General features: G+C 42.1%; 1 protein-coding gene across 3 annotated transcripts in view; it reads left to right on the forward strand.

The window, feature by feature from the left end:
• The first annotated feature begins 556 nt into the window (after positions 1-556).
• LOC108701198 (WD repeat-containing protein on Y chromosome) overlaps positions 557-26,734 on the forward strand; it is a 30,301-nt gene continuing 4,123 nt past the window's right edge. Inside the window, exons 1-18 of one of the 3 annotated variants that reach the window (XM_018235500.2) lie at positions 557-761; positions 6,996-7,054; positions 15,284-15,551; positions 15,692-15,835; positions 15,976-16,098; positions 16,838-17,009; positions 17,249-17,295; positions 17,704-17,841; positions 18,355-18,543; positions 18,642-18,833; positions 19,415-19,675; positions 21,028-21,192; positions 21,317-21,466; positions 22,041-22,225; positions 22,339-22,437; positions 23,424-23,554; positions 23,653-23,798; positions 23,938-24,155. In XM_018235500.2, the coding sequence (XP_018090989.1) occupies positions 714-761; positions 6,996-7,054; positions 15,284-15,551; positions 15,692-15,835; positions 15,976-16,098; positions 16,838-17,009; positions 17,249-17,295; positions 17,704-17,841; positions 18,355-18,543; positions 18,642-18,833; positions 19,415-19,675; positions 21,028-21,192; positions 21,317-21,466; positions 22,041-22,225; positions 22,339-22,437; positions 23,424-23,554; positions 23,653-23,798; positions 23,938-24,155 (2,735 nt within the window). In that variant the 5' untranslated portion in view covers positions 557-713. Of the gene's footprint in view, positions 762-5,776; positions 6,247-6,995; positions 7,055-14,356; positions 14,592-15,283; positions 15,552-15,691; positions 15,836-15,975; positions 16,099-16,837; positions 17,010-17,248; positions 17,296-17,703; positions 17,842-18,354; positions 18,544-18,641; positions 18,834-19,414; positions 19,676-21,027; positions 21,193-21,316; positions 21,467-22,040; positions 22,226-22,338; positions 22,438-23,423; positions 23,555-23,652; positions 23,799-23,937; positions 24,156-26,734 lie in introns of those variants that run through there. The other 2 variants (XM_041576921.1, XM_041576920.1) reach the window with 2 other exon arrangements.

Below are 26,734 nucleotides of genomic sequence, written 5' to 3' on the forward strand. Positions count from 1 at the left end.
TATATATATATATATATATATATATATATATATATATATATATATATATATATATATACAAACATAAGGGACCGAAGCAAGGATAAAAATTAAACTGCTTTAGTTCCAGAGGAGAAAAAACCTGCTACATTGTTTCAAGAGTCAGAACCAGAGAAGAGAACGTGACATACAATATCAATGTCAGTTACACATAACTATAAACTCAGTGAGATTGAGGAATGATGCAGAAGCTGTTTCAGGAGTCAAAGCCAGCAGTTCAGAAAAGAGACAGATAGACACAATGGCTGCTACAGATAGAATGAGAAATGAAGGCATATTTGGAAGTTGAGTCAGGAGTCAGAGCCAGCAGTGCAGAGAACAGAAAGGGATAGAGAATGACAGACAATAGCAATGACAGTTACACATAGCAATAAACCCAGTGAGACTGAGGAATGAATGGATATTGAGATTACAATTATATTTTCTTTCATTATGCAAAAATTCATTTTGTTGAAGGACAGACCAAGTCACCATCACGATGTAGCAAGGCAGTACCATGTGACTGAGATTGGTCACATGGTGCAATAAAGCAGCTGTTACGTGCAGCTGTTTGAAATGACAGCGAATGAACATCATAAGGGTGCTGGAAAATCCCATAACACATTTTGGGGGAAGGCTTGCCTGGGTGCTGAGGGAGAATAAACTGGACAAGTCGAATGATATAACTGAAAGAGATGCCCATGGAGAACACAGTATGGAGGAAGAGAAAAGATAAGAAACAGGTCTGGGATCTGCCTAATGAATACATTCAATACACTGGTAACACGGCAACATTCATTACACCTAAATATGAGCATGAAAAAGGCAGGGTGCCCCTGTGTGTATCCCTTTAATGAATTTACATGTTTCTAAGCTCAGTATATGCTTCTGCCACAAGGAGGCGCCAAACAATTAGTTTTAACCGACCATGTACCATGCGATTATATTATGTTTTCTTTCATTCTTCAGTCTGTAGTGATCTGAACTGAACTGAACTAAGTGTTGTGTGCAGTGGAGTAACTAGATGTTACTGGGCTCTTAGCAAATTGATTTTAGGGTCCCCAAAATATCAAGCAAATTCCTGTTTTACCATATATGTTGAAATCGCTCATTGTTTGTGCCTCATGGCCCCCTATAGTTCCTGGGCCCCCCTGCAGCCGCAGGGTCTGCTTCCTCTGTAGTTACACCCTTGGTTGTGTGACTGCAGGTTAGCACCTGTGTCAGTAAATCAGCCCTTATAATGATCATATAGGTTACTTGTGTAGACAGGTGTAACTGTAGCAGCCCTCCTTTATGCTCTTTATCTATATCAATATAAAGTAAATCTACAATTACATATATTTTAATTATTTTGATACACTTTTGGTTTTTGGTGTTACTGTTCCTTTAAGAGGAGTCGGAGTCAAAGGATTTATGTAACGTTTTCACAGCCCTGGATATATATATATATATATAGCAAATCGAAGGACCCGCACTCACAGGACTTAAAATTCAAACTTAACTTTATTTCAGAGCAAAAGACTGACGTTTCGACCGACCCACGGCCTTTCTATATATGTAGGATAAGAACCCCACACACACACACACACCAGGCACACACCAGGCACACCAGGTACATAGGCAGAAAGGAGAATTCCCCCTTTTCTCAGGTTGTGGGGTCTGCCAAATGATAGGTACCTCACTGTCATCAGATTGAATTTCATTTTGCTGTAATTGGATCTTATTTTGAACATTTTTTTCATTATGTCATTATCTACAATTTATTTTAATATGCTGAGGGATCATAATGAGGGCTGGACTTGTAACCATAACTAAATATGTAATGATGGTAGCAGCGCCACCTATAGGGAGTGCAAACAGGGGTGAATGTTCACGAGCTTGCCAACATTGGGACCTAGTAGAGCAACCTACTATAAACAGTAGGATACAGTAAGTCACTATGGAGACAGAAGCACAAGATGACTTAGGACAAGAAGGAGACAGTAGGACAAAATGGAGACGGAGACAGTAGGGCAAGATGGAGACAGCAACTGAAGAGGAAGACAGTAAGACACAATGGAGACAGCAAGACAAGATCGAAACAGCAAGACACAATGGAGACAGCAAGACAAGATGGAGACAGCAAGACAAGAGGAAGACAGCAAGACAAGATGGAGACAGCAAGACAAGAGGAAGACAGCAAGACAAGATGGAGACAGCAAGACAAGAAGAAGACAGCAAGACAAGATGGAGACAGCAATACAACAGGAAGACAGTAAGACAAGATGAAGACAGCAAGACAAGAGGAACACAGTAAGACAAGATGGAGACAGAAAGACAAGAGGAAGACAGTAAGACAAGATGGAGACAGCAAGACAAGAGGAAGACAGTAAGACAAGATGGAGACAGCAAGACAAGAGGAAGACAGCAAGACAAGATGGAGACAGCAAGACAAGAGGAAGACAGCAAGACAAGATGGAGACAGCAAGACGACAACTATAGTAAGACAAGATGGAGACAGTTGAGCACGATGGTGACTTAAGGCAAGATGAAGAGATGGAGTTAGTAGAGCAGGATGAAAACAGCAGGACAAGATGGCAGCAGTGTAGAATAAACAGAATGGAAGCAGTAATACGAGATGGTAATAGTGAAAGAAAATGGAGGAAGATGCTGAAAACACAGCCATATGTATGTAGACTGTATGGCAAGATATAAACCACAGTGCAAGATAGAGACAGTAGGGCAAAATAGAGGCATTGGGTGAGATGGTGACAGTAAGACAAGATAGTGACAGTGAGTAAGTTGGAAAGATGGTGAGCAAGATAAGCAGATATGTTGTCCCGTGTGGTTTTGGTTGTGGCATTACCGGCATGTCCTGGTTTTAGCGAGGAATGCTGGAAGGGATAAAGTATAGACTAATATAATAGCACTTTGTTGTTTTTTTTTCTTGTTTTATTGATGGGCAGATGCACAATTGCTAGCCTCTTGCTACAGTCTTTTCCTTGATTTATGGGCTGCCTGATTGTGTTTGTAACGGTAATATTTCTGATTTATCGTCTATGTGAGTCTTTGTTACAGTAGTTTTCTTGATTTATTGTCTGTAGGATTCTGTTATAGGTGTTTGTGTGATTTATGGCCTGTATTACTCTGTTTATTGCAGTAGCAGCAGGCTCGCCCTCTCATCTATGCTGTATTTGTTTCATGTTTCCATACAGAAATATTTATGTACACATCAGCCTTGACAACCGGATCTTTATAAAGGAAAAGCAAACCTTGTTCCATCAGTGATTTACCTGGAAAATGTCACAATATTCAACATATGTGTGCTAGGAAAATATGTGTAGTACAGAACATTCCTACTCCTGATCTGGGTTCCCTATATTGATTTCCATACTGATTGCTTCTGCCTATGGCACTGGCCACTTCATGGGGATTTTCTCCAAAGTAAATACCTATAGAAATCAATTCAATGTATTAATAATGGGGGATTACCCAGATACTGGCAGGAGTGACTGTACTATTAGCACAATTAATGAAAACAGAAATTATGATATACTGGTCTAATAAAGAAGAGAAAACTACAAGTCAGAAGCAGCAGATAATTCTTTTAGATCAAATAAATACTATTAGTGCTGTAAAGCGGCAATCTGGACAAATAATAGAATATGAGGAACAGCTTGCTTCAGTTGTAAAGACTATTCCTATAAAATGCTTTAAATGTATGTCTAGAAAAACATGCTGAGAGTGCAGCTCCATTAAAAAATGGCAATATGTTGGTTACAAGGAACTCTGAAAAAGCAAAGGTGCTTTATCAATTATTTTCCTTGATGCATACAAAAGAGGAGCCAGAGTTTCAGGACCCACACTGTAGTGGTACAGGTTTAAATAGTTGTTAGGAGATAGGTGAGTGTAAGTGGATGCTATTCTATATATAGGCATTATAGCTTCGTCCCCTTACAACTGCAATGGTGCTGGAACTCTGGGAAGGAAAACGCTGCATTGTGGGGAGGAAAGCATGGCAACATTTCACTTCCCTCACTGCACTGAGAGACATAAATGAAGTCTATAGTATAACTCAAGAACAACAGCAGAAATGCACTGACTCACTAGCCCATATAAAATGGAAACTGCTGCCAGTAAAAAGTCATTTAATGCCATGTGTATTTGAGATCTCCATAGCCACCAAATGTTTAGATCAAAACAACTTTTCTTGGCACCTAAGATATGATTTTGGGCCCTGTGCAAGATCCAAGCCCAGGTTATAATATGCAGCATCTAACAATACTCTTTCAGACTGGTCTGTTTTTCTTTTTACCCCCCCCCCCCAATCAGGGACCCATATTTCCTTGACCATTAGTTGCTGGATCAAATGAACAAAAACACTCATTAACCACCAGTGCTTCAAAGTCCTGAATTTATGAATTTCCCTATAAATTGATTTTAGTTTTTTGGTTTAAAGCAGTGATCCCCAACCAGAAGCTTGTGAGCAACATGTTGCTCTTCGACCCCATGGATGTTGCTCCCAGTGGCCTCCAAGCAGGTGTTTATTTTTGAATTCCTGGCTTAAAGGCAATTTTTAGTTGAATAAAAACCAGGTGTACTGCCAAACAGAGTCTCCTGTTGGCTACCAATAACCAATCACAGCCCTTATTTGGAACCCCGGAAACTTTTTGCATGCTTGTGTTGCACTCCAACATTATTTTATACTTCAGTGTGGCTCATGAGTAAAATAGGTTGGGGACCCCTGGTTTAAAGAGTAACTAGAAATGGTTCCATTAGCCATACTAGGAACTCACCCCTGGGTAAATGATTTCCATCCCAGCAGAGCTTACCTAGGTACAGAGCTCTTATTCACTATATCCCTGCTCTTGAGTTGCTCTCTTTCCTATAGTCAGACAGGAACAACCCCTGGGTAAGGATATCCAATCTCCTGCCTCTCCTACCAGTACTTACTCAGGTACAGAGTTATAACTCTCCATAGCTTTTCTTCTGAGGCTGCTGTTTCTATTGGTTAGGCATTATCTCCCTGCAGTACTCACCTAGGTACAGAGTTCTGATTCAAGTCTTTGCCACGAAGGAGTTAAGTATGGCCACACCATTATTTGCTTGTTAAACACAATAATACATCTCTGCAGGTGGATTTTTTTGATACATGAGCAAAAATAACAGGTGGATAATGAGGGTCAATCACTTTCATCGTGTCACTAATCAAACACAAAAGCTCAGCGCAGGAATTCTGTGCAACTATAAAACATTATACTGTTTCCAACAAGGCGTGCCATGTAGCTACTAACCTAAACAACATGACTTGCTCTAATCTGATAAGCACAATGCACTGATAATATAGGCCTACCAGGAGCCAGCGCTTGGTCATTCATATCTAGTAGCCTACAACATTTCTAAAGCTGCTGGTGTCTTGTTACTGTTTAGTAAATGTGTGCCAGTCAAGCTAATTGTATTAGACAGGTTGTAGCTGGAGAGGAGCCACAACAAATACTCACATGAACAAAAGAGGAACAGTGAGTTGGAATAACCAATGTGAATGCAAAGCAAGTAAGACCAAGGAAAGATCTGCTGCTGAGGCTCTAAACCCCGATCTTGTAGTCAACACGACTAGAGGGACATGCTTCCAGAATTCTTCACGTAGAAGAGTTATATGATAAATATGTATTGAAGGAATACCTTCAGGAGCATCCAATGAATTTGAGTGCTGAAATACTATATATAGCAATAGACAATGTTGGGAAATGGGCAACTGATGCTCCTTTTGTCCTCAGGATCCTTCTGCTTAGCCAAGTTTCTCCATAAAATTCAGCACCTTTTTTCTGGCCAAGATTCTCTGTAAACTTCTTTTTGGCTGGTCTACTTGTAGATTTAAATCCTAAACTTCCTCTGGACATTGGTATGGTCAAATCTTCTAGTTGTGTAGAAGATACCCTTTTGTGGGCTCAGGTTTCTTTGTAGACATAAAGTCGACACTTCCTTGGGACATTTGAGATGTTGGATCTTCTAGTTATGTTGAAGATATTCCCTTCTGACTCTTCTGGAATGATCATGACCCTATTGTCTGGTCAGGTTTCTTTGTAGATAGAAAGTCTACACCCCATTAAGAGATTTGTTACGCTAAATCTTCTAGTTGCGTTGAAGATGCCCCTTCCGGCTCTTCTTCAGAAACGTGCCAATGCCCTACAGAGACAGCTCCTGTCCATCACCCTTCTTCAAGAACTGGAAGACTTCCTAAAGAGGCAGGTGGGTGTTTATGATTGAAAGGCCGCTGTTAAGACTTACAATTAAAGGGTAAAAAAATAACAAACTGATTCTAGTGGAAAATGGAAGGGGATGAAGCTTATGGGCTTAATGTACCTTTGTCAGAATTGGTTAAGGATCATTAATTACACAATACAGGATGCATCAGAATGTGAATTATTTTAAAACAGATGAGCATATGTTGATGAGCATAAAGATGAGTTGATGTCAGATTTTCCTGAGGAATCATCTACTAAAGTTTATCTGTCCATATGTAACCTCATATCCAGTTATATTACATCATTCTACTTGCAGATCCTTGTTGATATCCCGTTCAGAAAGGAAAAGTCCTTAGTATTTAATTATATATAGGCTTTATGGGGAAGGCCTTTGTTATGTATAGGGGGTAATATTAATAACAACAAAAATGGTATAACATGTTAGAATGCTATCATGCCATACTGGCTCCATCTTGCCCTGCTGTCTCCATCTTCTCATACTTTCTCCATCTTCCCCTGCTCTCAATATCTTGTCAAAATATCTCCATCTTGCCCTATTGTCTCCAACTTGTCCTACTGTATCCATCTTGCCCTACTGTCTCTTACTTCTTCTACTGTCTCCATCTCGTCCTGCTATCTCCATCTTGCCTGACTGTCTCCATCTTGCCCTGCTGTCTCTAACTTATCCTACTGTCTTCATTTTGTCCTACTGGTACATTTGTTTCAGCTTCTTTTTTTAACTCTTTTTCCCAGGGGCTTCAGAAATCTGCTGGGCAACAGCCAAACTTCAGCAATGAGGAAAGTGTCTTGAGGTATGCTAGCATTTGCTCCATCATGTTAATATAGAATATATATATATAGATATATAGAGCAACAAAAACCGCACACAAAGGACTTGTATAAGTGCAAAAAATAATAACCAATTTATTGCAACGTTTCGGCTCCTGTACTTGAGCCTTCTTCAGGTGGTGTGTACAGTGCAAATAACAATCAGCTTTTAAACACAAAATGGCGCCAAACTGCACAGCCTGTGACGTCATGAGGTCAAATGTGCGTCACTAATTAGAGTGTATAAAATTATAACATTGGTCGGCCGCTTGATCTAAAGGACCTGCGTCCCAAAGGTGAAGGTAAGAGTCCGTGCGTGCTGGGTGAGGCCGATCAGTGCAGGTAATTTAGTGCTCACAATGTGGGAGAACACATTCCCCGTTCGTGCTAGATGCAGACCAGTGTGGCATCACTTACCCTAGAGGAGACGGAGCAGCGAGCGGACGGAACCGTTACATTATCGCCCTACAGACAGGAGACGTTAACCCACAAGTGGCCGTACACTCCCACGTCAACCTCACTACTTAGGCTCATGGCGCGACCCCATTGTCTATGGTATGTACCGATCAGCGGGTCACATTCCCACCTTGGTTACGCCCCCTGGTCCATGCGCTGCGGGTACTAGCAACACCAGCAGCGGCCACAGTGTACCTCTGTGTAATATAGCCCTTGGTGCTGAAAGACACGAGTGCGCACAGGTGATAGACATAGAGTGTATTCAAACACTCACAATGCCCGCACCTATTCGCGCTACTACATTGTACCACCGTATGTACACAATGCCCGCACCCATTTGAGCTGCTCTATTGTATCACAGCATGACAAGCTCGTTTCGTGGCTGTACACAGGGAAGAGTGGTGTAGACCCACGCATAGACCAGATCTCTTAAAGGGATCCTGTCATCGGAAAACATGTTTTTTTCAAAACGCATCAGTTAATAGTGCTACTCCAGCAGAATTCTGCACTGAAATCCATTTCTCAAAAAAGCAAACAGGTTTTTTTATATTCAATTTTGAAATCGGACATGGGGCTAGACATTTTGTCAATTTCCCAGCTGCCCCTGGTCATGTGACTTGTGCCTGCACTTTAGGAGAGAAATGCTTTCTGGCAGGCTGCTGTTTTTCCTTCTCAATGTAACTGAATGTGTCTCAGTGGGACATGGGTTTTTACTCTTGAGTGTTGTTCTTAGATCTACCAGGCAGCTGTTATCTTGTGTTAGGGAGCTGCTATCTGGTTACCTTCCCATTGTTCTTTTGTTTGGCTGCTGGGGGGAAAAGGGAGGGGGGTGATATCACTACAACTTGCAGTATAGCAGTAAAGAGTGATTGAAGTTTATCAGAGCACAAGTCACATGACTTGGGGCAGCTGGGAAATTGACAATATGTCTAGCCCCACGTCAGATTTCAAAATTGAATATAAAAAAATCTGTTTGCTCTTTTGAGAAATGGATTTCAGTGCAGAATTCTGCTGGAGCAGCACTATTAACTGATTCATTTTGAAAAAAATTTTTTTTCCCATGACAGTATCCCTTTAATAATAGGGAATCACCGCTTAATCGCAGCCCATAATTCGCTCACTTTGTGGGGTGTCTGGCTCCTGGATACATCTTCACTGTCAACAGGCCTACCTGCAGATGTTGCTGCTGCTCCAAACCTCATGGGCTGTCGGAACACAGGTACACAGGTACACTGTGGCCGCTGCTGGTGTTGCTAGTACCCGCAGCGCATGGACCAGGGGGCGTAACCAAGGTGGGAATGTGACCCGCTGATCGGTACATACCATAGACAATGGGGTCGCGCCTTGAGCCTAAGTAGTGAGGTTGACGTGGGAGTGTACGGCCACTTGTGGGTTAACGTCTCCTGTCTGTAGGGCGATAATGTAACGGTTCCGTCCGCTCGCTGCTCCGTCTCCTCTAGGGTAAGTGATGCCACACTGGTCTGCATCTAGCACGAACGGGGAATGTGTTCTCCCACATTGTGAGCACTAAATTACCTGCACTGATCGGCCTCACCCAGCACGCACGGACTCTTACCTTCACCTTTGGGACGCAGGTCCTTTAGATCAAGCGGCCGACCAATGTTATAATTTTATACACTCTAATTAGTGACGCACATTTGACCTCATGACGTCACAGGCTGTGCAGTTTGGCGCCATTTTGTGTTTAAAAGCTGATTGTTATTTGCACTGTACACACCACCTGAAGAAGGCTCAAGTACAGGAGCCGAAACGTTGCAATAAATTGGCTATTATTTTTTGCACTTATACAAGTCCTTTGTGTGCGGTTTTTGTTGCTCTATGAATTTTTCAAGATAACCTGCACCTAGGCAATTACCCAAATGATCTGAGTGCTCCAGCTCCATGCATATATATAGATATAATACACAAAAGCCTTGAATATCCTGTAAATTATATCCTTATAAACGGTGAGTTCTGATGTCATCAGTTATAAACGGTGAGTTCTGATGTCATTTCTGTCACATGACTCACCAAAACTTGTGTATTATAATAAATAAAGTACCCCCAGTTGCAAAATATGAGGATATTAGAAGTTACCTTGGAGTTCCATGACCTGTATAAAAACACTCGGCCTTCGGCCTCGTGTTTTTATATGGTCATGAAACTCCTCGGTAACTTATAATATCCTTATATTTTACAAGAGGGGGTACTTTATTCACTATATATATATCCAATACTGAAACAGTGCTCTCTAATGGGTTAATCAATAAATGTTCATTGTAGGCTCATGTGTGAACTCAACTCAAGCGCAGACTAATTTTTAAAGCTATTTTGTCTCCAGGGAGCAAGGGGGGGGGGGTGTTACACTTTGGTACGCAACATACATGCCACTGAAAGAGTTAAATGTAAGAAACCAACTTTCTGTGACAGCCGAGTCTGGCTATGGAGCTCAGTACACATCCCATTGTAAGGCATTGTTTGCTTAGCACTTTGCACTGAAAAGAGAGAAGCCAATTTATTAGAGAGCATGGTCATTGCTGCCAGCAAATTTACTTTTTAATATTTTAAATTTATATATATATATTATTTATATATAATATTATTATATTAAGAAGACCCCTGGCATTTATATTTATGATGTTTTGTGTTTGTAACAAATAACATGTAGGATATAAATTGCAAGGTGTTTTTTAAAAATGTAATAGCAGTTTCCCAAAAATAGACCCAGTCGTTGAGTTAACATTATTTAATAAAAGTATTTGGGTATCGACGCATTTCCACTCCAGTACATACATCCTACCTCCTGCTCCAAATTACATGCAGGTGCACCTATTGTCACACAAGGTACATCTACCTAGATGGGGGCAGCTCCAGGGTTCCCTCTGTCAATTGTTATAACAGGCTTGCACCTAAAGCCTGTTTCCACCATTTCCAAAAAACATGCTGATTTGCATCTGAATACAGTTTGGTCATTTGAGAAAGAGGGGCATGCTTTTTCAGTTCCTCCGAATCTGTATTACTGGGTTTTGTACTGAGAAAAGATGAGTAAGGCAGGCAAATGATTACGGTATTGAGTAATATGACAGAACCAAACCAAGGTCTTTCATTTTGAAAGGGGTGGTTCACCTTTAAGTTTACTTTTAGTATTTTATAGAATTGCTTATTCTAAGCAACTATTCAATTGGCCTTCATTTTTTATTTTTTTTTTATAGTTTTTCAATGATTAGCATTGACCCCATCTAAAAAACAAATGATCTGCAAGGCTACAAATTTATTGTTATTGCTACTTTTTTATTCACCCTTCAGACCCTCTCTGGTCGCTAGGGTAATTTGGACTCTAGCAACGATATTGCTGAAATTGCAAACTGGAGAGCTGCTGAATAAAAAGCGAAATAACTAAAAAATGAAAACTAATTGCAAATTGTCCCCGAAGATCACTCTCGACATCATACTAAAAAATCTAGTTTAAAGGTGAACAACCCCTTTACAATATTGTGTGGCGGCACAAGAATTACACAGTGAAAGCTTGACTATTGTTTCTCACAACTGAAAGAGTTCAAGGTAAAGAAACAGCCTCTGTCTCTGTGATGGCGTTAGGTACACATCCAACTGTGTGAGATTATTTGCTCAGCACTCACTTTCAGCAAAAAAGCCAGTTTATTAGCGAGTATCGCCGTTGCTACCAGCTATCGCACATAAACATTGGTCATACATTCCATTATCAGCAGCAAGAACCCAGCACCTTAGGTGCCATTTACTAAGACCCTGGAGTCAAGTGAAAAAGCATTAAGGAGTAAAAAAAAGCCCCTCAAAGGGGATGTAAAGGCAAAAAAATAAAATCCCATTTTTACTTTCTTGAAAGAGATACTGACACCAGAAATGTAACCTTTTTTTACATTTTTCATAAAATTGGCTTTGCATGCTTCTTATAATTTTGCCATCAAATATTTGCCCAATGCTTTTTTCATTACCTGTCTGACTCCCTGTGATCGCCTATGCAGAGGAACTACCACAGGGAGCAGGGGGTGCGATTGGGCCAGGGCCCGCACCCGCTCAGGGCACCCCGGCAGCTCTCTCACTACTGTTTCTAATAGGACAATTGCGTACGGAGGGGGTTGGGGGCGGCTGCACAACCCGCACCAGAGCCCGGCCCCCTCTAGTTATTTTACTGCGCCTATTAGTGGGATGCCATATTTGTGCAGCAGGAGTCCATTAGCAGGCTGAGGTGGGACAGTCAGGTTGGCAAAACAGTCAGGTTTAGGAACATCAACGAACAATTACTTACAGAAACAAACCTCTCAGCAAAAAACAATCAGCATGACCTATAGGTAACTTTTAATGCACATTCAAATTTCAAAAAGTAGTTTTTTAGTGTCATTATCACTTGAAAAAGAAATCATCTCCAATATACTTTAATTTAAAAATGTGTACGTTTTTTTTTAATAATAAACCTGACTGTATGCAGTGAGATTCCCCCTTCGATTGACTGCTGTGGATAGGAAACTCCAGACAGTCCCTAACTGCTCTGCAGGAAAACGATCATACTTTCAAAAGACATGGGGGAGCCCCCCACCTTACTTCCCAGAACTCGAGCAGCTTTGTTTGTTTCCATATAAAGCAGCCAGCAACTGTGTAGAGATTTGTATCCGCAGACCCAGTGCATTCTACATATTTTGATATTAATCAGTCTTGCCGTATCGGCTTCTATGGCAGATATTATTTGACTTGTGCTGTTTTGATCATGACGATCTCTAAGTTTAACCTCCCAACTGAAGCCCAGACCACATTGAGCATGTGCGTAGTCTTGGTCTTGCAAAGATGGTCTAACAAAGTTACAAGATGACAGCCCCCTGCGGCCTACTTTGAAAAGAGAAATCATGTGTTTAATTAGGCTTCTGGTGTAGTAAGTTCATGTTTATGTTTAGTATACAAAATACAACATTTCTAGCACTATTCTATTTTAGACTTTAGTTCCACTTTAAATGGCACTTACGTTTTATATGGTGAATTTGAATGTGCATCTGAATGACACGGAACAAGTAGGGGGTAGACAGGGGGGTGGCTACATTCCTCCCTCAACCTGACCCTCATGAATACAGAGCTACCAAACAAAACTTTTTTGGCAGCAAGCAAAGTGCATAAAATATAGTGGATTACACCAGGTTTTTGCACTTTGCACAGTGCCCTGCACACAGAAATGATTCCTTGTGTCTTTCCAAAAAAATTAAATAATAACTTTTAAGCTTTCTCTTCTCTTTGGAGAGGAAACATGGTTGTAAGGCAACAGGTTTTGGAGACAATCTTTCTATAACAGTCTGTAATTGGCTAATAATGGATAATGAAAGCACAGCACCTCCTTCTGGCTGCATCTTCTTATGTCAGTACCTCTAGCATTTAACTTCTTTATTTAACATGAGATTATGTTGTGTTGTCTGGGTGCATGTTGTTTGCACTGTTAAGTTGGCCATACATGGGCAGACACGGGCCCTTCAGACTGAAGACTTATCTGTCCATGTTCATTACACTTTAACTAGAGAACTGCGCTGACCCATGCTATTATTTGTTGTTATAGAAACCCAAACTTTCTAAGGCCAAGTGGTACAGGAAAATACATGTCTGATGCTACTGACATTCTTTCCCTTCCTGCACCAGTGGAACTGTAGGTCCATAGTCCTGGGTCCAACATTATCATATGGGACAGAGACAAGGGGAGAGTGTTGAAAGGTTTCTGTCTGCTCTGCTCTATTTCCCCTACAGAAATAGGGATTGGTATTACTAGATAGGCTAAGCTATACAGGGACAGAAACAAGGGGAAAATATTGGAGGGTTACTGTCTGCTCTTATTTCTTTACAGAAATAGAGATTGGTAGCTCTAGATATTGTAGGTGCCTAATATATACAGACGGGCAAGGGGAAAACATTGAAAGAGTTACTGCCTGTTCTTGTAAGGCCAAGTAATACAGACTGCTACTAACATTATTTTCCCTTCCTGCACCAGTGGAACTATAGGCCCAAAGTCTTGAATCCAACATTACCATATGGGACTGAGACAAGGGAAGAGTGTTGGAAGGTTACTGCCTGCTCTGTTTTCATTTCCAGTACAGAAATAGGGATTGGTTGCACGAGATAGGTACCTAATACACAGTATACAGACAGGCAAGGGGATAGTGTTGGAAGACTAGATAGCATTAGATATATAGCATATAGATATATAGCACTATCACTAAAATAGTTTTGTCTCAATTGTACCCTAACCCTTTAGTTTGTAAACTCTTGCAAGTAGGGCCCTTTAATCCTATCATACTCTGTAAACCCTTGTTTGTTATTTACTGTTTGTTCACTGTTTGTTATCTAATGTAAAGCATTGTGTAACTTGTTGGCTCTATATAAATAAATGATGATGATAGGTAGCTAATACAGTATATAGGAACAGAGATAAGGGGTAAGTGTTGGAAGTTTTCCTGTCTGCTCCCATACAGAAATAGGGATTGGTGGCACATACATAGTGACTAATATGGTAAGTGCTACATTTCTAACATGATATTGTTTCTCTTTTGAAATGATTCAGAATCAGAGCTGTTTATTTGCTATTGAGCAGCATGGAAAAGGTTAAAATCATTGGCACAGATTCTGTTTCTTGCCCGCTGAGCACATCATCCACTAATTGGATTAGTTAATAATAAATTAGCCCATCATTTCCATTGCACTGAACCAACATCCAATTTGGAATTCCTTTCTGGAACATTGTTACACATACGTAGCCTTAGTGCTATTGGTGCATTTCCGTGACCCCCATACGGTATATTGTCAGGAGACCAAACCCCATTCAGGTTTTCCACATCGGCCGCCTCATCCAATTCATTAACTCAAGAGCCATCACTAACGCTGATCTGTTATACAGCACCCAGACTTGCTTATCTCTGCGCAGTGAGCAACCAGACACACGCTTCATTGTGGCTACGTCACAGCATTCAGAACAATTTTTATATTTATTTAAATGGAAATGGGTTCTAAAAATAGCGGACTGCGCGTCTACGAAGAAGAAATTCCATCAAAAGTAAAACGGTAAAATTCCATCAATCAGAATTATACACACACACATATATACACACACATATATATATAAAATTGGAGCACTTGTGGGACTTATAAATAAGCAAAGTTTTTGGTGGTTATCAAAATAAGTGCTCCAGTTTTTTTTATATGGATATACGTTTTTATTATAAGGATATACATTTCACTGGAAGAACCTGAGCTATTGATTTTTGTTTGGGTTTGCGTTACTGCTGCACCATATATAGATATATATAGAAATATAAAGTGGCTTTTCACCTTTAAATTAACTGTTAGTATGATGTAGAGAGCAATATTCTGAGAGAATTTGCAGTTGGTTTCATTTTTTATTATTCGTGGTTTTTGAGTTATTTAGCAGCTCTCCAGTTTGAAATTTCAACCATCTGGTTTCTAAGGTCTACATTACCCTAGCAACCCTGGCATCGGTTGCCTTTTTTGCACACTGCCTAGTGCCTTGTTTTACCCCTAATATGTAAAAGCTCTGGGATATTCAAACCTCCAAAGATAAAGTCAAACTGGTAACCAATGTATCTGTTATCTTCTCTCCTGCATTCTCTCTTTGGGGCAAATTCACTAAGATTCGTAGTTGCGCCAGGCATAACTTTGCCGCACTTCGTTGCACTTCGCCACGCGAATTGACGCTAGCGTTAGGCGCTTAGTGAATTTGCCCCATTCTGTTCCAGCTTTGACAAGAATGAAAACCTTCGCCTGGAGGATAAATTTCGTTTGAACGACCTGCGCCTCTTACAGGAAGCCTTCGCTAACCACAATTTAACTGGCAAAGAGACCAGTCGCAAAGAGGAGGCTTCTAAACTCCAGCTGAACAGATGTAGAGCTAAACAGAATGCTCAGCCTGCTGGAAACATGACGCTCGAAGAATTTCGTCAGGTTCTCTCCGACCTCTTTGGTTCCGAATATTTCGATGACGACATGGAACTTCTGTTTAACAAGGTATTCAAGCGATAAAGACGCTTTATCAGCACATTGTACATTTATTGGAAAAGGGAATTTGAGAGCTCAATGCCAGGCTGATGCAGCAAAAGCAATCAAGTTATTGTGATACACTGAATACAGGACTGTTCTTTCCGTAGGTGGACACCTCTTGTGATGGCTTCATAGACTGGGGAGAGTTCTGTACTTACCTTCTGCTGCAATACAAGAAGAGAGACTACAAGATGACTGGCAAAGTGACCTTTCTCGGACAGCCCGTGATACGGCTTTGCACCCGGAACAAGGTCCATTAGTGCCTCTGAGTATCACGTGACTGCAACCCTAATATAACCCTACCCCCTGGCATTACTTTACAAATCTCACCCCCCCCCTCCACAATCATAATTTATTATTTTATTTTAATCAGCATTTTTTCCTTATTCAGCAAGAGCCAACGAGCAGGATCCTAGCCATCAGCTCCCCGCCTCCATTGTGGTTCCTCAGTGTGAGCAAAAGTGGTGTCCTCACTTCGTGGGATTCTGCCCTGCACCCCCAGAAATCCTATGAGGTACTTTCATAGTGCAATATGATGTTATTTCCTGAAGATCAGTGTTAACAAGAGGAGGCAGGGGCATAACTTCAGAGGAAGCAGACCCTACGTCTGCAGGGGGGCTTAGGAGGTATAGGGCTCCCACAAGGCCCTAATTAATATACAATTTCAATAAATATTGGTAAAACAGGTCAACCTCCGACATTTTGGAGTCCTGAAAAATAATTTGTTGTGGGGCCAAGTAATATCTAGTTACACCATTGAGAGGGGGTTATGGGTATTGATGAGACAACTGTGAATAAACAATTGTACTTAAATAAACAAACCTGCCCCCAAACAATGCACAGGTACATTTCATGATGTGTACAATAAATCTAGACCATGGTTCTGTGTGATACTCCAAGATTCTGTGTGATACTCCAAGTTAAATCCTACTAGGCACCAATGCCTGGATAAATTAATCCAATCTCCCCCAGCACTCCTCTCCTGAGCTGCTCTCTTTCCTATATTCCAAATGTAACCTCCTCCTGGGAAAGTGAGTCCAGTCTCCCCTCAGAACTTATCCAGAAGCTCTGATTCTCTGTACTACATGTTCATGGGCTGCTCTCTTTCCTATTGTCAAGGATGGGGGTAGGGCTTTGTCAAAGCAAAAAACCTCACCAATGTTTTCACAGTTTGATATAATAATAGCTCCCTATAGTGGAAAGCTAAGTGTATGGATTTACTGAGAGTTGTATATTCATCCTCTGTCCCTCAGATTGCTTCTGATTTCACAGACTTGCAAGCTGGGAAAAGGAGGTTCAAGTCTTGGGTGACAGATGCTGTGCACCTGCCCAATACTAATAAAATCGCTGTTGCTACCACCAGCCGCGACATTCACTTCTTCGATGTTTCCACCATGAACTTGTTTGAGGAGTTTCACCTCTTTGGTAGGGAGACAATTTGCTTTTACTACCCTTCTCAATTTGCCCCCAAAGCAGGCTCTATGGGGGGGGGTATGAGATGGTCTTAATTGTTACATAGAACTTCTAGCCTAACTCCTAGGCACAGAATATAGCAGGTGAATACTACCCACAGTCCTAAGTTTGGGCAACTTAAGCACAGGGAAGGGAAAGGGAACGGAAAAATGGTTATAATACTTAAGTTACAATTTTATTTTATTTTCCAGCTCTAAACCATGTTCCAACAAGTTTCTGTTACTGGCACAACAAAAAGGTAAGTTCTACTCAGCAACAGGGCTACATCTAGCAAAGTAAATCTGTAACCACCATTGGGGGAGTCACATTGGCCCCCCACCTTGTTTGTCAATATCAAGATGTGTTGCACCCTATGTAGCTCATGTAAGTTACAGATTTGTGCTCCTTTGTACAGACTAGAGAGTTTGTGGGATTCTCATGCTGGTCTCATACACATAATTGTTATGTTTTGGTTTGGTTAGCCGAGGATGAGTAAAGTATAACAGTGCTTTATTAGCAGGCTCATGCAGGCATTACACAACAGTAACTTCACTTTTAAGCTACCAGGAAGTATGCACAGTATAAGTATGAAGACAGTGACACCCGCAGGCCATTTGTATAAACACCACTACAATAAGTTTCCTAACTTTACCCTTTCTTTGTTCAGTCCCCAGGAAATCAGTCCCTGCTTTTGTGGGGAGGAGATAATGGAGCGGTGCATGTTCTTTGGCTGCTGAAACCCCACATTGGAGTATTTGAGAAACCATTTAGTCAGAATCCAGGACCTACTAAAATCTACATTCAGGTAAATCCATATCCTTGTAGAGTATAATGAGCATTTGTTTGGTCTCTTTGCCTATGGATGCTGTGTGGGGTCCAATTCTTGACTTCTGAGGATGGAAATAATCTCAGTTATGCAGAAAGCCTGGTCTGGCATTGTTTGTATTTGAGAAAAGGTGATTAAGAAGGGTCTGATCACAAGTTACAAGAGCCTTCCCCCACAAGGGGATCCATTGGTCACTTGGGCAGAGTGCCCATCTAACAAGTATACTCATGACCACATCCCTGATCCACCCCCAGCCATGCCCTATTACACTCAAGCCCTGTCCATGATCCTGTCCATAATATTTTTTTACATATTTATGAAGATCCTCTCCTATCCATAGTCCATTCTGATATATGAACCCCTAAATAGACACTGTTGTTTTGGGGTTTTTTTTGCCATATTATTCTATTGTCATGTCAATAATTCATGTTTAAGTTTCTCTTCCCCTTTAATACAAAAAAAACATTAAAGATGGTTTCCCCACATACCCAGGAGCTGAAAGATCACAGTAAACTCCTGAGCTACCAGGTTATTCCTGATGTGCATCCCGAGGCCATCACCAAACTCATGTATTGTCCAGAGAAGGAACTCGTCATTACATCATCAGGAAGCTCCCAATCCTCTGTGATCATCATGGACATTAATCTGAAGGGAAAGGTTTATACATGGAAGATAAACAAGGTTTGGTGACACTGGGACACACTGTTAAGCTCCAGACAGGTTATAATGGCATTGTATACTGTATTCAGCCTGGGTTTGTCTCATTGTTCCTTCTGCAGGGAGTTCAGTGTTTTGACTACTGCAGGGCCTTCAATCTGCTTGTAACTGGGGGATTCGATCACAAGGTACGACTATGGAATGAATATGTCCCTTGCCGCCCCATTGCTGTCCTGCCAGAACATTCCATGGCTATCCTGGATGTGATTATCTATCAGCCCCTGAGACAAATATTCAGCTTCTCCAAGGATTCTGTGAGTGTATCTTCTGCCCTAATCAAACACAATAACAAAGAGGTCTGCCCCTCCCACTGAACCTTCTTTTTTATTATAGCTGAGAGCAAAGGCTGCACAGAGTGAAGGATGGGGCTCATTATATAATAATGTGTTGTCAGTCTCCTTTCCAAAGAGACTGGACACACACAGGGAGCATAGGGCAGGCAGAGTATGGCACACAGGGAGCATAGGGCAGGCAGAGTATGGCACACACAGGGAGCATAGAGCAGGCAGAGTATGGCACACACAGGGAGCATAGCGCAGGCAGAGTATGGCAAACAGAATATAGGGAAGGCAGAGTATGGCACACATTGAGTATGTGGATATTTTCAGTCTGGGTCTGAGATGTGAAGAGTACAGGGCTTTAGGAGTGTGAACAATAGAGGGGTTAAATATGTGAACAATACAGGGGGGATTAAAGGGGTGAAAAATGCAGGAGCTGAATTTGAGGTGTTAACAATTGACCCTTCTGACTGCACAGGAGATTTCTCTTTAGGTCTCTAGCTTCAGAAGGTGACAAACATTATCATTCAGAGGGAATTTCTTTATTTCTCCCTCAGGTGCTAAAGGTTTGGGACATCTCCTCGCAGACCTGCCTGCAGACCCTGGTGCTAAAGTTCCCCTGTGTTCAGCCTGGGCGGATCCAAGAGCAGGGCAACTTTCCCTTCCTGCTGGTACCCACCAACCCCAGTAGCTTGCTGGTCTGCTACTCTGACTACATTGGGATTCTGAGACTGGCACAGGCGGAGCTCATGGAGGGCACTTTCTTCACACACAAGGCGCCTATTAGCTGCCTCATCTACAACAGCTTCTTTCAGCTGGTAGGTGTGTTCAGCTCCTTGGTACCAACTATGTCTTTAGAACTTTCACTAAGGGGGAGTAGAGGGGCCCATCATTTGTACTGTCCTCATTATGACAATCCATCTGGTAAAGAGAAACAGGTAAAAAGCTCTGAATCTCTGTACTTCCTGCACCTAGGCTGCTCGCTTTCCCATTGTCAGAAAGGAACATCTCGCTAGGAAGGCAAATCTAGAATCAGCATGTCAGAACTGTACAGCAAAATAGCACCCCCCTCCTCATCCCCAGAGCTTACAATCTTGTAGGGCTAATATAACAGTCATCAAGTTCTGTCTATACAATCCAAGTTCCGTCTGTACCAATCACTCATCACAGATATTATGTGCCTACTCTAGACACAGGCTGGCAGAGAGCAAGTTAATAGCATTTTTCTGCCCAATTCCCTGAATATTGAGAGTCAGCAGAAAGGAAAGTGGGGTATAAATGCAGTTCTTCGACACGCTACAATGATTACTGCCGTTCTGAATGAGGCGCCGTGTTGCTTCTGATCATAAAACCTCATCAACTGACATTGCACAACCTCATAAAACGGGGGCAATTTAACGGCAATTTGGAGATGGGTATTTGCATTTCATTTCTGTGAAGTCAGGGAGAAAAAAGATGCGATTCCTCTTTTTGACTGAGTAGCCTGAGGAACCGGAATTCATTAGCAGAACTAGTGTTGCCTCCATGAAACATATTGATTTAAACTCTTACACACTTTGCAGATATTGTAGCCTTCAGCCAAATCCATACATTAGAAAATAGTGGATCCCTAGGCAGTTATTAACTGATAAACCCAGCAACCACTTTGCCACTGTGCATAATAGGGGGCATTTAGTGCAAATAAATATCAGTATATCAGTCATTCAACCATAGTTTTGCTTCGACCGTTCACCTTAATGCCCTAATTTGAGTTTTCAGGTGTATCGAGAAGAACAAATAGTCATTCTCCCCGAATCCTAAATAACCTTCCAGATGAGCCTTCTACTACTCTAAAACCAAAAATTTTGAAATCACTGCTCTAGGGTATAGGCCCCATCATTAGGGAAGCACTGGTGTGGATAAGAGTTGGATAATGCCCCCTGTGTGTCAGTATTTTCATTGGAAATAAGGCTGTACCTTCCCATTTAACTAACCACTTAACACAGTCTGTCCAGCACAATCACCATGAAAGTACTAGATAAGTATGGTGCCAGTAAGAAGCTTCAGCAGATACTGTATCCTTTACCCATGAATGGTCTGATCTTACATTTTGGAAGCCCACTAAGAAGCTGTAATAGGACTAGCAAAGATATTTAAACCAAGCTTTGGATTTGTGTCACTTTGCTTCTAGATTGTAACAGCCAGTGAAGATTCCACTGTTACCATCTGGGATGTTGAGACTGGCACCAAATCTCTTCTTCTCAGCAATGTCCACGGGCAGGAGGAAATCACTTGCATGGCATTTGACAAATCACATAGGAAACTCATCACCGGAGCAAGAAATGGCACTTTAAAGGTACAGTCAGAGGCTGGGAACCAAAATCCCTTTATGCATGTTACTTCTCATTATATGACACCAGACGTCACTGTTATAGATGAGGATCCAGTAATAGAAAGTGCAACAACTCATGTTTTCTTAGATCTGGAATATCCAGAACGGGCACAATCTTTACAAACTGGAGCCTGTAGAAGAAGTGGAGATCACTTGTGTCCTAGCCTTGGAGGAGAAGATATTCCTCAGCGTTGGGTGGAACCGTAAAATTGTGACTTATGATATTCCAAACACCAATGTAAGTATAACATGGGGTTCTGTAGAACTTACAGTGAGAAGCCAACTTTATCCCATCTTATGCAAGACTACCTTATGACACCAAAAACTAGACATGATCCAGTTGGGCAAGTTTCCTTTCAGCTTGCTCCTACCTTTCCATGGCTATCATATGATAAGTTTGGCTGATTAGACGTCACATTTCCTTGTTGCAGCTGCATAAATACTTGAGTACCAACTAAGTCTCATCATCAGCAGGCTATCCAGTTCAATTTGATATAACCTCATACCTCTCCCAAACCTTACTTTATACCCAGAATCTTTCACACCATTGCTTCTCTGTGCTTTTTCAATACCTGGACAAGGAACTACTAAAGTTGACCATACATAAGTAGATAGTTGCCCAGACAGCCTCTTGGTCTGTGTATGGGCTCATGATACCACAATGTCTTACTTGAGTTAATTAGATAATTGGGCAGAGGGGAAAGTCCAAGGTTCACTTGAGATCCAACCCTTGGGCTGAGGGCCTGCCACACTTCCAAAATTCTTTTCAAGTTTTTTGGTTTGTTCCCTCTACTGTTGTGTTGCTTTTCAAGGAGGTTTATGTGCCAGCCAATGACTCATGGAAAGGAGGACAAGTGCACCAAGAGGACATCCTGACTGCTGATCTCTGTCCATCCCTGGGGCTCCTCGCTACAGCCAGCTTTGATGGAGAGATCATTCTGTGGAATGTAGAGACTCAGAGACTGTATCTTTATCTGCGCCAGTGTCCTCCAACAAGGTACCCTGGTCTCTTGCTGCATTTCTGCTTGCCTTTATGACAGCAGTACTGCTCCATATTCCATAGCTTGTTACTGTGACTGACTTGATTTTAATGAATAATTTGTTCTACAGGGCATCCACTCGGCCTCACGTGAGCTCCAAGGAAGTCAGTAAGGCTGTACCTCGGCCAGTCAGTAAACACCAGCAGAATAGGGAGATCTGGATGTGTAGGTGGGATATACTTTGCCTTACTTTCCTTTAATGGTCAACTGTACCTTCTGCACTGGGAGGAACTGTGTATCCCCACCTGCACAGAAAGTACCTACCCCAGATACCCAGGGAACCCACTGTACCTACTGCACTGGGAGGAACTGTGTATCCCCACCCCTCTCCCACCTGCACAGAAAGTACCTACCCCAGATACCCAGGGAACCCACTGTACCTACTGCACTGGGAGGCAGGCCTGGACTGGTAATCTGTGGGTTCTGGCAAATGACAGAGGGGCTGCTATAAGGTGCAACAGAAAGTCCGTATTTAGTGGGCTAGTGGGGGCAGTTTGGGTCTCCGTGTTGGCTGATTGAGCCTCTATACCTGAAATGCCAGGGCCTATTTTGATTCTCAGTCCAGACCTGCTGGGAGGAACTGTGTATCCCCATCCCTCTCCCACCTGCACAGAAAGTACCTATCCCAGATACCCAGGAACCCACTGTACCTACTGCACTGGGAGGAACTGTGTATCCCCATCCCTCTCCCACCTGCACAGAAAGTACCTACCCCAGATACCCAGGAACCCATTGTACCTACTGCACTGGGAGGAACTGTATATCCCCATCCCTCTCCCACCTGCACAGAAAGTACCTATCCCAGATACCCAGGAACCCACTGTACCTACTGCACTGGGAGGAACTGTGTATCCCCATCCCTCTCCCACCTGCACAGAAAGTACCTACCCCAGATACTACCGCTACCTATAGCTTTTATTACTCACCTTGCTGCACACAGACTGGCTCACTCTGCTCCAGAACCACAAACCAAATATGTTGGTTTGTGACTGGGAGTTGCACTTACTTTCTCTGGCCATAGAGGGAACTATAGTTCCATCAAATGCCTGTACACTGTTTACAAGTTGTTGCTGAACTACAACAACCACTTACACACTTCAGCCTTATATATCACCATGATACACTAGAAACTCTGTTTTCCTATTCCCCATTTAGGTCTCAGCCACCTGTGGATAAACTCTTCTTCCTCCATAAACGTTCAGCTAAAAGAGAAGCTGCAGTTCTGATCAGTTCGGAGGCTGGGACTCTACGTTGGTGGAGTGTGATCAATGGTGGACAAGAATTGGGTAAGTTATAGGAGTTTCTAACCCAGGGGTCAGAAGCCTCCTGAGAAGCAATCCTAGTGGCCTGGGGGATTTATTTTTTTATTTCTTCTTAATTGCAGGGCATTTCTATGCCCCCAGTGAACCAGACAACTCTGTATTTGGGTTATCGAGTGACAAGGCAAACAGTGTTCTGGTATCAGGAGACACTCTGGGGTTGGTGCAGGTGTGGGATATTTCCAGTTATGGGCTACAGGCAACAGACCAGGTAAATATATAGGATTTCGGCTGCTTTCTAGGCCTCCCCCAATAGGGAAATTGCAACATGGCAGTCATAGAAAACATCTATAGGAGAAATTTGGGACATATATAATATTACTGATTGGCATTTCTTTATTCCATATTAGACCTACAACTGTAGACCACCCCTACTTTACTCCTGGGTGGCCCATGAGAGTGCCGTGGTTAGTGTGGAACATCTCCTGTACAACTCGGAACCATTCATTGCCAGCGGCTCCTCCGACAAAACAGCCAAACTCTGGACAGTGGATGGGAAGCACGTGGGAACATTTGGCCAATCCAAGTGCTGGAAACTAAATAACCACTCCACGTTCCAGGACAGCAGGTGATATTGCCCTGAAATGGTGCCGTGATTATGTACTGGGGGAATGTAGAGTCACTTAGACATGGGAAGGTTTATGTTTGACCATGGGAATGAAAGCATTCCAGGAGCAGGGAGCACAGAGAATTAGAGCCCTGTACCCCTGTAATGGGGGGAGATTGGATTAATTTGTTTAGTTTGTGATTAAAAAATAAACATTTTAAATATTTATTTTTCCTTCCTATTAATAACATTGGGTGCAAGCATTATTTTTACCAGCCAGGCCTGTAAATTACCGGCCAAGTGGCAACCCTATGTGTGATTCCTGTATGATCATGGGAACGAGAGCAACCCAGAAGCAGGGAGTACGGAGAATCAGAGCTCTGTATTTTTGTATGGGGAAAATTTATTTAATTAGTGTGTGACGATTCATATATGACGATGGGAAAGAGAGCAGCCCCAGAGAAGGAAGTACAAAGAATTTGACCCCTGTACCTGGAAAATAACTGGGAAAGATTCACTTACACAGGGTGAGGCTGGTTGCTCTAATGGGGCTAATGCAATCCCTGCTCCCAGTGACAACTTTTTAAATAAGTTACTTGATCCACAGGTTTTCCAGAATTTCCAGGTTGCCCAAAGACAACTGGGAGATTTATAGAGAATGTCTCAGTAGGAGATTTATGGAGGATGACTACTTCTTTCCCTCACCTGAAAGGATGAACGCCCATTTTCTGTCCTACATATTATTGGATCTATGGGGCAAATTTACTTACCTTCGAAGTTGCGTCAGTGTTGGCTTCACCACACTGCGCTGCAATTCGCCAGGCGAAGTTTCGTCAGGGCGCCGCTAATTCCGAAGTTGCGCTCAGGGAGGTGAAAGGTAGCGAAGTTGCACTAGCGTTAATTCGTCAAGCAAATCGAAGTTACGATATCGATGCCTAATTTGCATACGGCGCCAAATTAAAGTACAATGGACGTATATGTAGCAGCAAATACATTACACTACACAAGCCTGGGAAAGCTTCATAAAATAAAATAGAGTTATTATATTGCCCTATACATGTGCCCACTGTATAGTTTAGGTGCCATATGTTAGGAAATGTAGGGGGGAAGGAGGGTACCCCAAAAAAGAATTACAATCTTTTTCAGCCTATCACCCTTAAAAAAGGAAAAGACGCCAGCGTTTTTTGGGACTTAGAAAAAATGTCAACTTTTTTTCAAGCAAGCCCTATCTACTCTATTGCACTTCGCCTGGTCTGAGGTGGCGAAGGCAAGTCTGGCGCGAGAGGTAAGTTCAGTAAAATGCGCAAGTTAGTGAATTAGCATAGTTACATCCCTTCGCCATAGCGCAACTTCGTCTGGCATAAGGGTGCGAAGTAGCGCTACAGTAGGTCCACTTTGCTAGCGAATTTACGCCAATGCCCGTGACGTCCATGACGTCACGCTGGCGAACTTCAGCTAGCGTTAGCCACTTCGCCCTTTAATAAATTTGTCCCCAAGTCTGAATGACTGATATAGCAACAGTTTCACATTAGGGGTAATGGGGCCCTGAGCAAATATTGAATGTCTAATGGGGAACCCACTAAAGGTAGTGGATATGATGGAGGATAGTGGATGCAATGGAGGGCAGCAGTACAGTGGTACAAACTGTCTATATTTAGGGTTAATTGGAAAGACAGGGACATCCTATAAAAGTATCCCAATCAATTCTAGTCCACTCTGTACACTTGGCACTGACCAAAGCTTCTTGCTGTATTTAATGAGCCCCCAAGAGTACAGGTAGATCCACATACAGCACATACATATATCATTTCTTTACCAATTACTCTCTCTAACTGGAAGATACAATGTATCAAATACAAGTATTAGTAGTTCTCATTCTTTGTTACTGTGTTTTCCCATCTCTCACTATGGTGGGGTGGGCGGGACTGGGCCAAAAATTTTTTAAAAACCTCAATTTCTGATGAAAGAGGAAAAAACAGCCTGATTCCTGTCCCACCCTTGGCGTGAGTAATTGGGTGGCTCATTAATGTGAGCCAGAGCCACAATAGTAATAAACACAGCTAAATGGAAGCAGATGGGAAGGAGAGGGTGCTCCGGGGCTTTATTTATCAGCAAATTTAGCAGATACCAGAATGTGCCGAGTCAGATGGATGTGTACCTTTAATGGCCATTAGTGAGGAGCAGCTGCACTGTGCTGGGTACATCCCTGTAACCCTTTCCTGGCACTTTCCTTAATGCCTTCTTATGGTTTATGGCCCTGTTGAGTAGATATTGGGGGTATACACACACACACACACACACACACACATACACACACACACACACACAAATAAAGCAAATAATGTCACAATGGGACAATTTTTCATCCCAGTCCACATTAGTAACCCCAATTCAGTGAGAAAAGCCACTTTATATGGCTCTGTCCATCATTCTGATTGCAAAAATATTAAATACATATTCTCAACTGAAAATATCGATTCCTTCGTTAGTAACACTCACTGACTTTCCCACTGGAGTTTTTGGGTCAGATCTTTTTCAAGTCTCAAATAGATTTACCAAGACATCAAATAAGAAAAAAAAGAAATCTAATCACAGTTCAT

The sequence above is a fragment of the Xenopus laevis genome, chromosome 9_10L (assembly GCF_017654675.1).
Source record: "Xenopus laevis strain J_2021 chromosome 9_10L, Xenopus_laevis_v10.1, whole genome shotgun sequence".
Lineage (NCBI taxonomy): Eukaryota > Metazoa > Chordata > Amphibia > Anura > Pipidae > Xenopus > Xenopus laevis.